This window comes from Myotis brandtii, unplaced genomic scaffold (genome assembly GCF_000412655.1).
Source record: "Myotis brandtii unplaced genomic scaffold, ASM41265v1 scaffold45, whole genome shotgun sequence".
In the NCBI taxonomy this organism is placed as follows: domain Eukaryota; kingdom Metazoa; phylum Chordata; class Mammalia; order Chiroptera; family Vespertilionidae; genus Myotis; species Myotis brandtii.
In genome coordinates, this window is record NW_005367209.1 from 2576148 (window position 1) to 2590561 (window position 14414).

The 14414-nt window shown below is 38.8% G+C and overlaps 1 protein-coding gene across 1 annotated transcript in view; it reads right to left on the reverse strand.

The window, feature by feature from the left end:
* PLCB1 (phospholipase C, beta 1 (phosphoinositide-specific)) overlaps positions 1 to 14414 on the reverse strand; it is a 616974-nt gene that overhangs the window by 171125 nt on the left and 431435 nt on the right. The window contains exon 9 of the mRNA XM_005874740.2: positions 12997 to 13163. Coding sequence (XP_005874802.1) covers positions 12997 to 13163 — 167 coding nt within the window. The remainder of the gene's footprint in view (positions 1 to 12996; positions 13164 to 14414) is intronic.

Consider the following 14414-nt stretch of genomic DNA (forward strand, 5'->3'; position numbering starts at 1 on the left):
CCCCGAGGGCTGCCGGGCTGCCAGAGGGATGTCTGATTGCCAGCTTAGGCCCAATCCCCCGGGGAGCAGGCCTAAGCCAGCAGGTGGTCATCCCCTGAGGGGTCCCAGACTACAAGAGGGCACAGGCTGGGCTGAGGGCACCCCCCAAGTGCACAAATTTTTGTGCACCGGGCCTCTAGTAGGATATAACCAGCTCTGTATTCAATTTAGAAAATTTTCTTTGCATTATCATCTCTACCTTTATTATTTCATAGAAATTGAAAATTTTAGTCAGTAAAAAACAAGAATTAGGTGAATTGGTGTTTGAGAGGGTTATTTATAATTACTCATACTAAATAATGTAAAATTCCCCAGTGATGAATTTACCTAACCTGGAATAAGAATGATGAATGAAATTAGAGCACAGTTCAGATTATGATTATAGACTAGGTGAGCAAACCCTGGGAACCCCCTTTCAACCCCAAAGCTTTGCCTTGCTAACTAAAGGAACAAATGTGAAGATTTTGATGCATCAAATGACTAAGCAGAGATATGCCAAAGTCAAGAAGAGCCAATGAAAAAGTAAGGATAAGGAGTGGTCAGTTTATAAGTTGCAAGGTGTCAGCTAAGGGGTCTGGAGTTCATTTGCAAAAATGCAGATGGTACTGGCATAATGAATTAGCCCACAAATAGTTCTGACTAGTAAAGGCTTGGAGACAGAAAACAGTCTTCCTGAATTTCCCTTTGTTGCATATAACCTACAGTTAGAGTATTTGCATTTGCTGTTAACTTAAATGCATCAGTCTTTTTGCACTAACCTTGCACTATTTTTACAAAACTGCATACATTTTTTTCTGGTCTACTGAGGAGCATAGATGAATGGAAAACATTGAGAGTTAAGATAGGAAAACATTGATATTCTAAACAAATTAGTAAGAGCACAAGAAATCCATTCCTGCGAGCAGTAACTGATCATGGACAAACTCCACAACCATAGGATGAGTCAACTCTACAGACTCATAAGTCTCTTCTAGTTCTAAAATTCAATGAGTTCAAGTGGCTTAATATAATAGGGATGATTACTAGCTCAATTAAAACAAAATGTCCCATAATAGAATGAGATTATAAAACATCAAACCACAATTAAGAGCAATGCTACAATTTTCTGGAATAAAATCAACAGTGAAGGAAGTTAAGTTCAGAAGGATAAGGCCAGCTGACAAAGGCTAAAAGCAGAGCCCCCTATATGTTTTCTTAATAAAACATTTGTATGCTTCCAATTGAGTGTGTCACTCATACCAGTATAATGAAGCATATATATTGTTTGAACCACTTGGAACAGCTATTTTCAACCTTTTCATCTCATACACCCATAGGCTAATTACTAAAATTCCGTGGCACAGCAAAAATGTATTTTTTACCAATCTGACACAAAAAGGTCTACTTTTGATTCATTCATACCAGATGGCTATTGTTGTGTTGGCTATTGTCATTTTTTTTTTAAATTTGACAATCTATTTAGCCACTGCCCCTGACTAAAATAGTCAGGTATTGCATGTTTTAAAAATTCTTGTGATTAAAAACAAAACAAAACAAACAACAAACAAAAATTCTAGTGACATGCTGGTTGAAAATTGCTGACAGAGTCAAAATAGAAAAAATATAAATCCCTCAAGGAATGAAAAACAACAACAACATCCCTGACCGGTTTGGCTCAGTGGATAGAGCGTCGGCCCGCGGACTGAAAGGTCCCAGGTTCAACTCCGGTCAAGGGCATGTACCTTGGTTGCAGGCAACATCCCCAATGGGGGGTGTGCAGGAGGCAGCTGATCGATGTTTCTCTGTCATCAATGTTTCTAACTCTCTATCCCTCTCCCTTCCTCTCTATAAAAAAACCAATAAAATATATTTAAAAAACAACAACAACAACAACAGCTGTATAAAGCTTTTCCATTCAAAAGAAGTTCTGGTGTTCAACAAAAAAGTGAACTGATGATGAAAAAGTGAAAAGATCTGACTTTTATGGGGAGCAACAATCTCCAAAGAGACATAGGAGGAAAGTGGCAAAATGATGGCCCCCAATGGCCACTGATATGACTCCTCATACTTCAGCGATATCCTTGCTGCAAAGAACTCTCAAATGTCGCATGGGTTTGCACAGATGCCATGGCCAGCAACTGTACCTCTACCTCCTTCTGCCTGTCTCCCTTCCCTGGGGTAGATAATGACTGAGGCTCCACCGGTGGCCTCCTGAACATGTCAGGAAGACAGAAATTCGAAATTCTGCTGTGACAAAAATGAGAGCACTCAGGGATGCTCTAAAACAAAGCAGTGTATCCACTGACACTCAACTGGATGTATTTCATGCTTACAAGTGCATGTGAAGGTCCTTGAATAATTTACTAGGGTACGAGCTACTCCGATATCTTATCTACATCTGAGGCCAGCCCACGGGCCTCAGGAACAACCAAGAGTGAGGCTGCTTTGTGTCCAGACAAGGGAACTTTGGAGAATAGAACAGAAGAATGGTGTAAGGAGTGTTGTGGACTGGTCCTCCTATCCTCTCAGGTTCTGACTTCTTTATCGACTGATGTCTAGAAACCGACTTCCAACAGGACTTTTCAGCTTGCCCATTCTGTTCCGGGCATCTGAGAATGATGTTTCAGCTCAAGTCTCTTGGGAAGAACAAGATATCATGAACTTACTTACCCTAGAGCTAAGGCACTTCTTTTTGGTGGTTATTAATAAACATATTTTTAGGGAGATGCCAGAGGTGGATGTGCCCAACAGAGTCCTGACCTTCAAGAACTTAAAAAAAATACCATGGCAAAATTCTTATTTTTTAAAATATATTTTTAAAATTTATTTCAGAGAGAAAGGGAGATGGAGAGATAGGTAGAAGCATCAATGATGAAAGTAATTGGTCAGCTGCCTCCTGCATGTCGCCCCACTGGGGATTGAACTCACAACCTGGGCATGTGCCCTGATGAGTAATGGAACTGTGACCTCCTGAGTCATAGGTCGATGCTCAACCATTGAGCCACACAGGCCAGGCTCTCTCCTGATTCTTTACACGAGCTCAGTGATCCAGGGAGGGAAACAGTACAGCATGATCAAAAACAATACAACATGATCAAAAGCTCTAGGTAGGATTCATGGGCACATTACTCAGGCACATTGAAGTCCGGCTCTTCCCTGCTCAGTGTGTTTTTTAATGGGAGGGTTACCTTGGGGATCACTCCATCATGGCATCAAAGTGCCGACATGGAAGTGCTCCTGAGCTAGTCCTAAAAGCAGATGTGAGGCAGCAGCAGCAGAGTGCTAAAGAAAAAATAATGCTGTGGAGGTTCAAGGAAAGACATGTGGCTGGCTGTTTACAAACATAGTCTCGTGTGTGTGTGTGTGTGTGTGTGTTTGTAATGGAATCTGACTTTAAAGGAAATATATGGTATAAGTGCGAGCAGGATAGGAAAGGAGGAAAGAGAGGAAGCCAGTGTTTGAAGAGCTTCATGAATTTAATCCATTTCCAGTGTAATGTTTACCAAACATTTATATATTGCTTGCTATATGCAAATATTAACTCATTTCATCCTCATAATAACTCTATGAAGTGGATATTGCTTTGATGCTTATTTTATAGGTGAGAAATGGAAGGCAAGCAGCTTGCTTAACATCACACAGCTTGTAAGTGGATAAGTTGGGTTTCGAGCCTCGGTAGTCAAGCTTTCTGTTCTATGCCATTAACCACTACGTTATGCTGCTGCAGAAGACACTGCCTATAATCTAGTAATAGGAGAAGGTAAATAATACTAGGAGGAAGAGCTACATTATTTGAGCACCAACAATGTGCCAGGCACAGAAATCCTATGAGAGATGTATTTTTAAACTCCCATTTTCAGTTGAACAACTGAGGCTTAGAGAGGTAAGCAACTTTTCTGGGGTTACAGGGGTACTTCATGTGAGAGCTGGACCTGGAATGCATGCCAGGGCAACAGAAGGAGACAGTGGTGAGTAGGGCTGATAGGTTTCCCAGCACTCGCCTGGCTGAGGACACGGATGATGGAAAGGAAAGGGTCTTGCCTCTGTGGCAATTGGCTTCAATCAGGGCACCCTGAAGGAGTCCTAAAATAGTCCTGAATGTGACCAAAGAAGAGTTTTTTCCCCCTGTGATTTACTTATCACACTAAAACGTGCTACTTTAATCTCTCCGTTGAAATAAACTGGGCTCAGGCAGGACAAATGACCCATCTGGCAGAGGCGTGAGGATTAGCTCTTTGATTAGGATTTGTCTACCACAGTGTAAAATTCTTTTCCAGCCTGAGTTTGCATTCTAGTCTTTGCAAGTAATTTAAAGGCATCCGCTAGCATTTTTATTCCCTAACCCATGAATCTAACTTTTAGGAAGAAAAATAAAATACAACAGAAAACTTGTTATGTCAGTGTGAGGGCAAGAGAAATGCTAAACGGAAGATATGACACTGTTCTGTAGGTCTTGCAAAAAATATGCAAGTTAGCTTAAAGAAATAAAAATAGCCCCGTACAAGCAAATAACATCTTTCAAAGCCCGGAAACCCAGAGAATTCTCTACAAATTCTGCCTTGCAGGACAGATGGCCTATAAATCCACAGAGTCATCACACATTTGAGATGGGCAAGCTGGACAACATGTGTGCCAGTTAGCATGGCCACCAGCCTCGTTCTGTTGAGCCAAATGCCAATTAGTCAGGCTCTGGCTCTCAAATGTTTGGATGTCAGTGGGATTGGGTGGTTGAGAATCCATTCATCATCATTCAAGCCCCACTCTTAATGTAATGATACCAGCGCATGTTGGAAGGCTACTGGTCCAATGGATTACTTAGCACCTTCTAAGTCCCTTCCATGCACAGCACTGAGAAGCTATTTCCTTGGCTCATGAAAATTCCTAGTGCTGTGACCCTTATGTGAATTCTGCTAGAGCAGCTCAGAGAAGTTAAGTGCAGATGGCTTTAATATCCCATGGCTCACCAAAATCCCTTTGCCTGCTTTCAGAAATTGTCTATTAAATGTTCCGTTTTCACTCATCTTTGCTTGGGCACAAACTTTCCTATTACATTTGCCAACTAACTGTGGTTTTGTACAGGATATGAACTATGCTTGTTTCTTTACCTATTTTATCAATTTTTTTTTCCAACCCTGGAGTCAGTATGTTCTATACATGTTCTCATGTATTCTTATTTTAGGTTGAGAAGTATCAGACACTCTTATTCCATCTTGATTGCTAAACCTGTTTTATTACCATAACTATGTACAAATACAAGCCAAAGATACTGTATGATAATGGCCACTAAATGGCTATGTGCTCTTCTCAAAAGCCTTTACAGATTAACTCCATTACCCAGCTACCATGCCTTTTTGTGTTCCTGAGTTCTCCCATATTAAAAATAGTTGAACTTGTTAATGTGGTTTTGTGTGAAAGTTCTTAATGATAACACCTACCTTTGATTGAGCACTTTCCCCTTTTCAAAATATTCTCACATTTGCAATTTATTTACTCCTCACTGTTCAGTTTGGTAGGTGAGACGAAGTTTTATTGTGTAATGCGACATATAAATGTTGACCCAATGAGGTTAAACAATCCCTTTAAATTGACATGGCTACATGAACACAGAATCCAGATTAGAGCCCTCCATAGCTTGGAGTCTTTCCACTAGATTTGTGAAAGAACTAGTGGGTCATTTAGGGTTAGAGGTTCTCAGAGGGTAGTGAAGAAGTTCACTGCATTGTATTAGTGCGCGTAGCCATCTAGTGGCCATTATCACATCGCTCTATCAGAAGAGACCCTTCACAATGGTTCCTGAGCCATAACGCACAGGAGGCAAAAATGTTCTAGATCCTTAACTAGAATGTCATGTTCTTTGGTCAAGCTGGACATTGGCTTTCTAACGTCAAGGAACATGACCTTCTCTTTGTTTTCATCTCTCCCAGTGTCTAGCATAAAGGCAAGTCCACAATATGTGCTCATTGGTGCTTTCTATAGCTACTTGAACATGTTATCACTTAGTGCCTGAAATGCCACCTGACATTAATCTGCCCCTCATCTAGCCCCCTACACTGCAGCATTCCTGAAGTACAGTGCGAATGTCACTCTCCTCTTCAAAACCCTTCATCCTTCCTCGCAGAGGAGTTCTGCTACACTGACTGCTCCATGCGGAGAAGAATGGCACCTACTTATTGCCTAGTACAAGGGTGGACACAGGCAGTAGGGCTCCAAAAATGTGTGTTGAGTAAATGAATGAGCCAAGATTAGCATCAAGGCCTACATGTCCTTTTAGCTTCCCTTCTCATTTACTTCCTTCTCAAACAAACGGATAAAAGTTACTTGACCATTCAAAAACTCAATTTCCATCCGGTCAGCATGGCTCAACCTCTGAACCAGGAGATCATGGTTCAATTCCTGGTCAGGGCACATGCCCAGGTTGCAGGCTCAATCCCCAGTGTGGGGCATGCAGGGGGCTGCCAATCAATGACTTTTCTCTCACCATTGATGTTTCTATCTCTCTTTCCCTCTCCCTTCCACTCTGAAAGCAAGAAAAATATATTTAAAAAATAAACAAAGACCCAATTCCCTCATTGTAAAATGGAGGTAATAATACACTCAAAGATTTGCCCTGAGGTTTATACAAGATAATTGGCTGGTAAAGAGTTTGAAATGATTCTTGACACTCCCTAGAACCTCAATAAATAAAACATCCCCTTTCCCTGGCACATAAAGGACACTAAATAGATACTTGCTGAATGGTGGTGTACCACATTCTACCTTGTAGTATAGTAATTTGTATACTGATATATTTGTATATATCACCTGTCTGAATTATAGTCTCCTTGAGGATGAAGACTTTATCTTGATTTTGTTCCTCTTCTTTGTAGTTCTTAAGTTAGGTGGGCAATACATACTTATTAATTAAAATACCCATGCAACTGCTTCAGTTGTGTATTACAATAAAGAAAAGAGTGCAATTAGCATCAGGTACCTTGGAGGATCTCTCCTTTGATATGATGGAGATTCTTGAAAAAATCCTTTCTACATGGGCTCCTGGAGTTTGCCCCAGGATTGAGATCCAGTCATGCACACACTAACTTGCGCAATGACACCACCTTTATGGCTGCCTTCCTTTTTTCATTTGCACTTCCTAAATTGTCCCACCCAGGATCACCTCTTAAATAAACTCCTCATGCTTGGGTTCTTCTCCCAGGGTAGGCTTCAGGGGGAACCCAAACAAAAACCAATTGTGATGTTAATAAGAAGTATTTTTGATTCATTTTCTGTGTGTTAATGTAGAGTGCTAGGTGAGAAGGTTAATTCTGTCAATCATCCTTAGTTAAGACTTCCTCTTCAAATAATGCTATTTTTACTCTGTAGATAATTTTGCTTTCACAACTGGAGTCCTACAGATTCCAGTGGTTCAGAATTAAGGCAGAGCTCCTAAAATATCTATAATGAATTAATGTCTTAATTGGTCATTCTCAGCTTCCTGACATTATTTCACCCATTGCCATGGCACATTTTTCAGCTTTCTTGTTAAGTGCCAGGGTTGGACAGTCCACACCTCCCCTCACCTGGTTTTCTTGTGGTCATTGTTTGTTTTCCATGAACTTGATTCTTTCTGTATTTCATCTGTTTCCCTACCAGTTATTTGCTATAAAATAAACTGCTAACAAAACTGGATTCTGGGTAACGCAGATGTTGGGAGGCCGAATGGCTGTGGCTTTGTAGCCTTTCTCCAGCATACTGCAATCTGCAAGCTATTCATTTTATCCGAGCCATAGTCCCACCTAACACTTGGAAGGGGAAAAGGATAATAGCCAGAGATTATTAATGCTATGCTCTTATGGAAGGTTGCAGCTAGGAAAACATAGCCATTATCTGCTTTGTCCACTAGCTCTCACACAAAGGGCAAGGCATCTCAGGAAGGTATACTCTGATGCCATAAAAAGCTGTCACCAAACTCAGCATACTGGAGTGGATTAGGCTACCAAGCTCACTTCCCTACCTCTTGGGACTGGCATTTGACTTTATTTTTTACAATTTATATTTTTCCTGGTTGGTTGTTTAATGAAAGAGGCCATTTTGGCTGTGAATGGACATGGTCATGACTTTGAGATGACTGAAGAAAAAGGCTAGAGGAATAAAGTAAACAAGACTTCTGGGCCAGGCATTTGCATCACCTCAGATCAATTCCTGCTTCTTGGGAAAGGAGGAAATGCAATCAAGGAGGGAAAGTGAAGGGAGTTACCAAGTCAGCTAATGATCAGTGGATTCATAATAGCTATCTTGAAAAAAAATGTTTTTTTTTTTCATTTTGGCTGATCTCTCATACTTCAGAAAAATCTCCGAACATATGAAACACAGAGTTAAGAGTAGCTTGAAATATAGTCATAGGTGATAATGTCATTCTTCTGTGACCTTCCACAGAAACTACAAAGTCAATAGGTAGATTTTAAATGGGATCTTAATCAATATAATACTCGAGTGACTTTTCAGCAGCTTTCTTAGTGTAGTAACTCAATTAATGCACAGAGAGAATTGCCTACCTCATACAGTTTTCATCTGTCTTTGTCTATTAGGAAGAAAATCTATTGCATTTAAGTTTATTTTGTTCATTCATTTTAGTTCTTTTATTTTTTGCAGGGAATCTATTTAAAACTATTTAAATGGATGCCACCTTAATTGTGAGGCAGACGTTTGAACCAGTCAATATTTCCTCTAGTTGAATGGTTTTTAAACTGTGCATCCTGAATCCTGGGGGTTGTAGCAGAAGTTCCTGCAGAGAATGGGGCGGGGCAGGAGAGGAGACAGGAATAGGGCAGCCATCAGCAGCTACACTCCAGGCTCCCTGTGTTAAACTAATAGAGTGTTCCTAAAGATTTTTCCTACACATTGGCCTTTCTTGTGAGACTTTGTTGGAAGAAACAAACACAAATACAAGGATGCTATGTCAAGGACAAGACTAAAAACCACTGCTATGGATGCCAACTGCTATCTTCTAAATATCTGGCCTTGCATCTCTTTTCTCAGCAAGTCCTGGTGGAGGGGTCCAAGCAGAAGTCTGGAGTAGTGGGGAGGACTGTACCCTGGGACACGAAAAATGCGACCTCTTCTGTGACCTGAGTTTGGGCTAAATAGCTAAGACCCTTATGGACTGGAGATCCCATGATTTGAGGCCACCAGCCAGGGATGCACAGTGCCAACAAGGCAGTTACGTGATAGGTCAGAAGGGATGAGCTGTGGGCATTTATTCTTTACATTTGTTCTCTCAATGCTCAGCTTCGGGGACCTGACCCATCTTTCACTTTTGATTTTGTGAGGGCCATTTATAAAAGTGCTTGTCTTTGTTTGGTTTCTTGTAAAAGTAGGTTTTGAGACAAAAATTTGAGTAAACATACTTTATTTCAGAGGTTACTCTAAAAAAATAACTGTAGGGGAGTGGAGAAATGGAAAGGGAAGGAAAGAGCTAATGAAAGGAACATGATCAATCAGGATACAGTTGTGGGCAACTAAGGCTAAATTGCACTGAGGAATTCCAGGAGAAAGTGGAGAAAATGAATAGAAAATGTCCCACACAAGAGGCAAGGAACATGAGGTACTACTTCCTGAATGAAAACCACTCCTGGGGCCATGGAGTCCTGGACACATGTAGGTTGCCTGTGCTGGGCTGAGAGAAGGTCCTGGAGAATTGCAGAGGCTGCTGCTAACCATGTTGGAATAACGAGTGCCAAGAGATATGGGAAGAACACCCAGATCGGCTCGTGTTGTTATCATCCCACTTTATAGAGGAGGAACCTGAATGTCAAGCAGGTCAAGTCACCTGCCTGAGATTAACTGGCTTAAGCATCATACTATGCCAGCATTTTTTAAAATTATGGATGCATAATAGACATTAATGAAAAGTCATTATTATTTATGATTTCTACTTAATGAAGAGAAATGGTGCTGAGAAAATAATGATTTTTAAAAATCTACTTGGAAAATTAAGTGATAAAGAGTAAGAATGTCTAGGACCAATGTTCTGAATCTCACTTCTAGACCAATTAATGGTTTGAAATTATTTGGTGTAAATGCCAATTATCACTTTTCATTAGTTCAGGTCAACCAAGGTTTAGTGGGCAAAAACTAATATACACAATTTTTAAAAACTAGGGGGTAGAACTGATTAAATAGGTTAAATGGTTTCTTAAGTTTAGGTAAACAGTAATGATGAATTGTTGATTTCTGACCCAGTTGTAGTGGGTTCTGCTGTTTTTATCTGCCCAGTGCATTTCAGGGAACTGTTCCCTATTTGCATTTCAGGGAACCCAACCACTCCTTTCCCAGTGGTAGTCCCTGTGGTTTAGGCAGTTAATTCCTCGTCAGCTCTAGGGAGAGTCATGTGGCCTAACTCTGTCCAATTATTACATTCCATCTTTTGGTCCACAGTGATCCAGTATGGAAATGTGGCACACATGCTAATGACCACAGGTCCACAAAGCATCAAAGTCCACTATCTCTTCTGGGCTCATTTCCCACTTCCATGTGGTACAGGTGTAGTCAGCTAACCAGTGCTCATTTTTAGCATTTAGGCTTTTGGCCACACTGAAAATTTTTCATTTCATTTTATGCTACCTTTTATATAAAATGCATATAAGAACTAAATATTAGCACAAGTCAACTTTGTGTATTATTTCTTTAACACCTACTTTAAAATATGTTTCTTGATATCAGAGAGTACTTATGTGTTTATTGATTAAAGTGTATTAATCAGATGATTCTTGAAGAACATCTTGGTTTTATACCTTAGGTAAATCTTTTGATGTCAAAGCCTTGATTTGCTTCTTTGCAAAATAATAATGTACATATTAAAAAGTTACATAATAAAGAAAGCTAATGTCCTTACTCATCATTCACCACATTGAAGTCAAATAATATTTCCTGAAATTATACATTGTTAGATTTAAGACACACACAAAAAAGGGTTCCTGAAAATATCTTAAAGTCAAATTGCAAAATTAAATTAAAAATAAATTTTCATTTTGGGGAAAAAAATCTCAAACTCTTAGTTACTAAAGAATTAACCTTTAACCTAACAATGTCTTATTCCTACAAAGAGGGATTTAAAAATCGTTCTCCTATTCACTATGAATAAAAAATCTTCTCTAATCCTCTTTATTCAAATAAACAGAGCCAAAGCAGCAAACAAGATGACCTGGTGTGAAATATCTCAAGTTCATTTTCTTATTGGAGTTTTTGGGTTGTGAAATAAATTCTGTGATTTAAAAAAATCACACCAAAATGAACATGGAAGCTCCATGATGAATCACATAGCTTGAGAAAAATAGTGCTGCTATTTTAAATGTACCTGAATTGTGTGTGTTTGTGATTATAGAATTAATACCTGGTACAACTATAAGATGGCACTAAATACTCTTGCAAATGCTAAGAGACATCATCTTAACTTTCCTTAGATGAAAATTGGTTCTTGCGGGATTCTAGATTTTTCAATAACCTATTGTAATTTTTCCCTTTGTATCCTCTACTTTTCCAAGGCATCAGAGTTGATGTATGGGGATCCGATGCCACCTGAAACATGGGCTGCCAGCAGTGTGCTGTGAAGGGAGGGGAAAAGGGCAAAGTTTAGGTTCTGAAGTGTGTCATTGGTTTCACAAAAGCTTTTTGTTTTTCTAGCGTTTTAAGCTAATGTATTTTTACAAGTCTTGTTCGATCTGCTATATAATACTGCTAGTTATTTTTTGGTGAAGTTTGGATTTCAGAAAGGAACTGTCAAATTATTTGGGAGAAATCTCCAAGGACTTGCACTCTGTTAAATGATAAGGAGAAATGCTGTGCTTGTGACACCAGGGAAGAAAGAGCATCATATGGAAGTAAGATCAGAGGGGCAGGCCTGGCAATGCCAGCATATACCGTTGCCTCAGTTGTTCCCTTCAACTGACCTTGGCAACAATAAGAATGATGACAACAGCAAAGGTAAAGTGCTTGACCAAGAAAATAAATACTAAACAATGTCATCTATAAATTCCTAACTAATAGCATGAAGTATAAAATTAATTATAAGATTTTAATTAATACTTAATAAATACTTTCATTTTTCATTTAGAGGACCAGTTTCAGAATAAATACAATGGGTCGAAAAACTTTTAAATCTACTTTTATGATAACCATTCTTAGTAATGACTATTCAGCTTGCTAGAGCTGTTTGTTACTTATAAATTACCTGCATATTAACATGCAATTTATTTTTTCTTATTAATTGGTTAATTGTACTTCTTTTTCCCTCCCCATGGAATATCTAGGCATTTGCAATAGCATCAGTGATGACACACCCATTCTCTCAGTGAAGATATCTCAATCCAGATGAGGCTTGGGCTTAGTGGTAAAGAAATAGCTGGAAATCCTTTTCAGGGACAATGATGCTACAAATAATTGAAAATTCTTGGCAATTAAATCATCATTTTGGCAATTCATTTCTCCCAAATCAAAAACATAAATTTCTTAATAATTTCCAGGCAACTTAGATCTCTCTTCCTGATATCAGTTTTTAGACTGATTTTTTTCCTATAAATACTAATTTTTTTTACATAAAGAAATCAAAATTTTATAATATTTTCCCAAATGGACAAATTTGTCAATAATGTAAACTAGAATAGGATAAGGGTCCAATCTTTTCAGTTTTAGAGATTTAGAAAAATCTGTGGATCTCTTCTCAGAACATCTAAAAACAGACCCTAAAGGGCAACCTGTAAGACTGTGAATTTTCTGTCTGAGAAAGAAGCATTTAGTCACTGAGTAAATTTAAAATAAAACAAATGATTAGACATCTAAAAAATGTCACATGCATATATATAACTACAACAAAAATCACATATCAAAGTAAAAAAATCTACTTTGGATTGAACCACCAGTAACTTAAGACAGAAAGGAAAGCAGGTGACCCATTCACAAGCAGAAAGCAGAGCTTCCCTATGGTGAGGGACAAAGTGGACTGACCTTTTGTGGCGAGGCTAGTGTTGGGTTCATATTTCTCAATCAATACTTGGACTTGCTCTTGCTTTAAAGGTGGGTAAAGTATTTCATTTAGCCTGGGATCTCGCTGCTTAATGTTGATAAAATCCATCATCTGATCAACAGTAAGGTATGGTCTGCTTTTGGCACCACTATAGACAATTAAAAACCATAAATTAGAATATTTTCCACCAAGTCTCATTCAGATATTTGCCTTTAGCTACAGAGAAACCAAATCCTGTCATTCCTGGTAAGAGCATGTTATTCTGAAATTCCTATCTTGCCCTAAAGACACCGTGCTGTTCCACCACAACTGCTGCACCTCCATGGGCTACAAATAAGTTTTCCAATCACTGCCACTAAGTCCCAATGCCCTTGAATACTACCCAATGCATGAGAAAATCCACAGTAGGAAAACATTGCATCTTGTCTGTAAAGATAAACCACTCTAAACTGATCACAGAGGTATGGGTTGTTTTTTTATTATGACACTAAACTTTTTTTTTAATGGATCTTTATTGCTGAAAGTACTAGAGATGTTCCCTTTTTACCCCATTTTAGACCCCTTCTAGTCTGCACCTACTCCAAGCCCCAGGCCTTCACCACACTATTGCCTATGTCCATGGGTTATGCTTATATGCACATAAATTCTTTAGTTAATCTCTTTTAATCTCTTCCTACCCACCCACCCATCCACCCTGTCTTCCCTCTGAGAGCTGACAGTCTGTTCCATGCTTCTATGTTTCTGGATCTATTTTGTTCATCAAATCCCCATATCCCGCTTAATCATTCAAAGATGTAATAAAAAAGTAAACAATATGTTTAAACACATTTTTCTGTTCATTAAAGTTACATTCCAACCAGAGTCTATAACTCTTCTATAGAGTGTGATTCAAACTTCACATTTTAATCCTGTTGACAGCCAAAAGTCAAGTTCAATGGTACAAATATTGCACATGTTCAATAAATAGTTGATGGCAATGAACATCAGCACGTTAATATATTCAGCATCATTCTCGGCAGCACTGTTTGTCTTCCATATGAAGGAATCCTTATTGTATTTATCAAGAGTATATTCAGCATCATTCTCGGCAGCACTGTTTGTCTGTCTTCCATATGAAGGAATCCTTATTGTATTTATCAATTTTGGATTGATTTTCTGTCATCATGTAGATTTCAGCATATCAAAAGAGTAAACTGCTACTTCCCCACATTTGCCTTTGTGTTTTGGTTTCTTTCTCCTTATTTTTCATTTATTTAAAAACTTAATGCCTATATAATTTCCAACATATAATTTTCAGCTGGGAGGGTTCTTAGTAATCCACACTTGTCATTTCACTAATGCAGCTCAGGGAGGTAAGATGGCTAGTTCCCAGTTCAGAGTTCTTTCTGCAACATGAGTC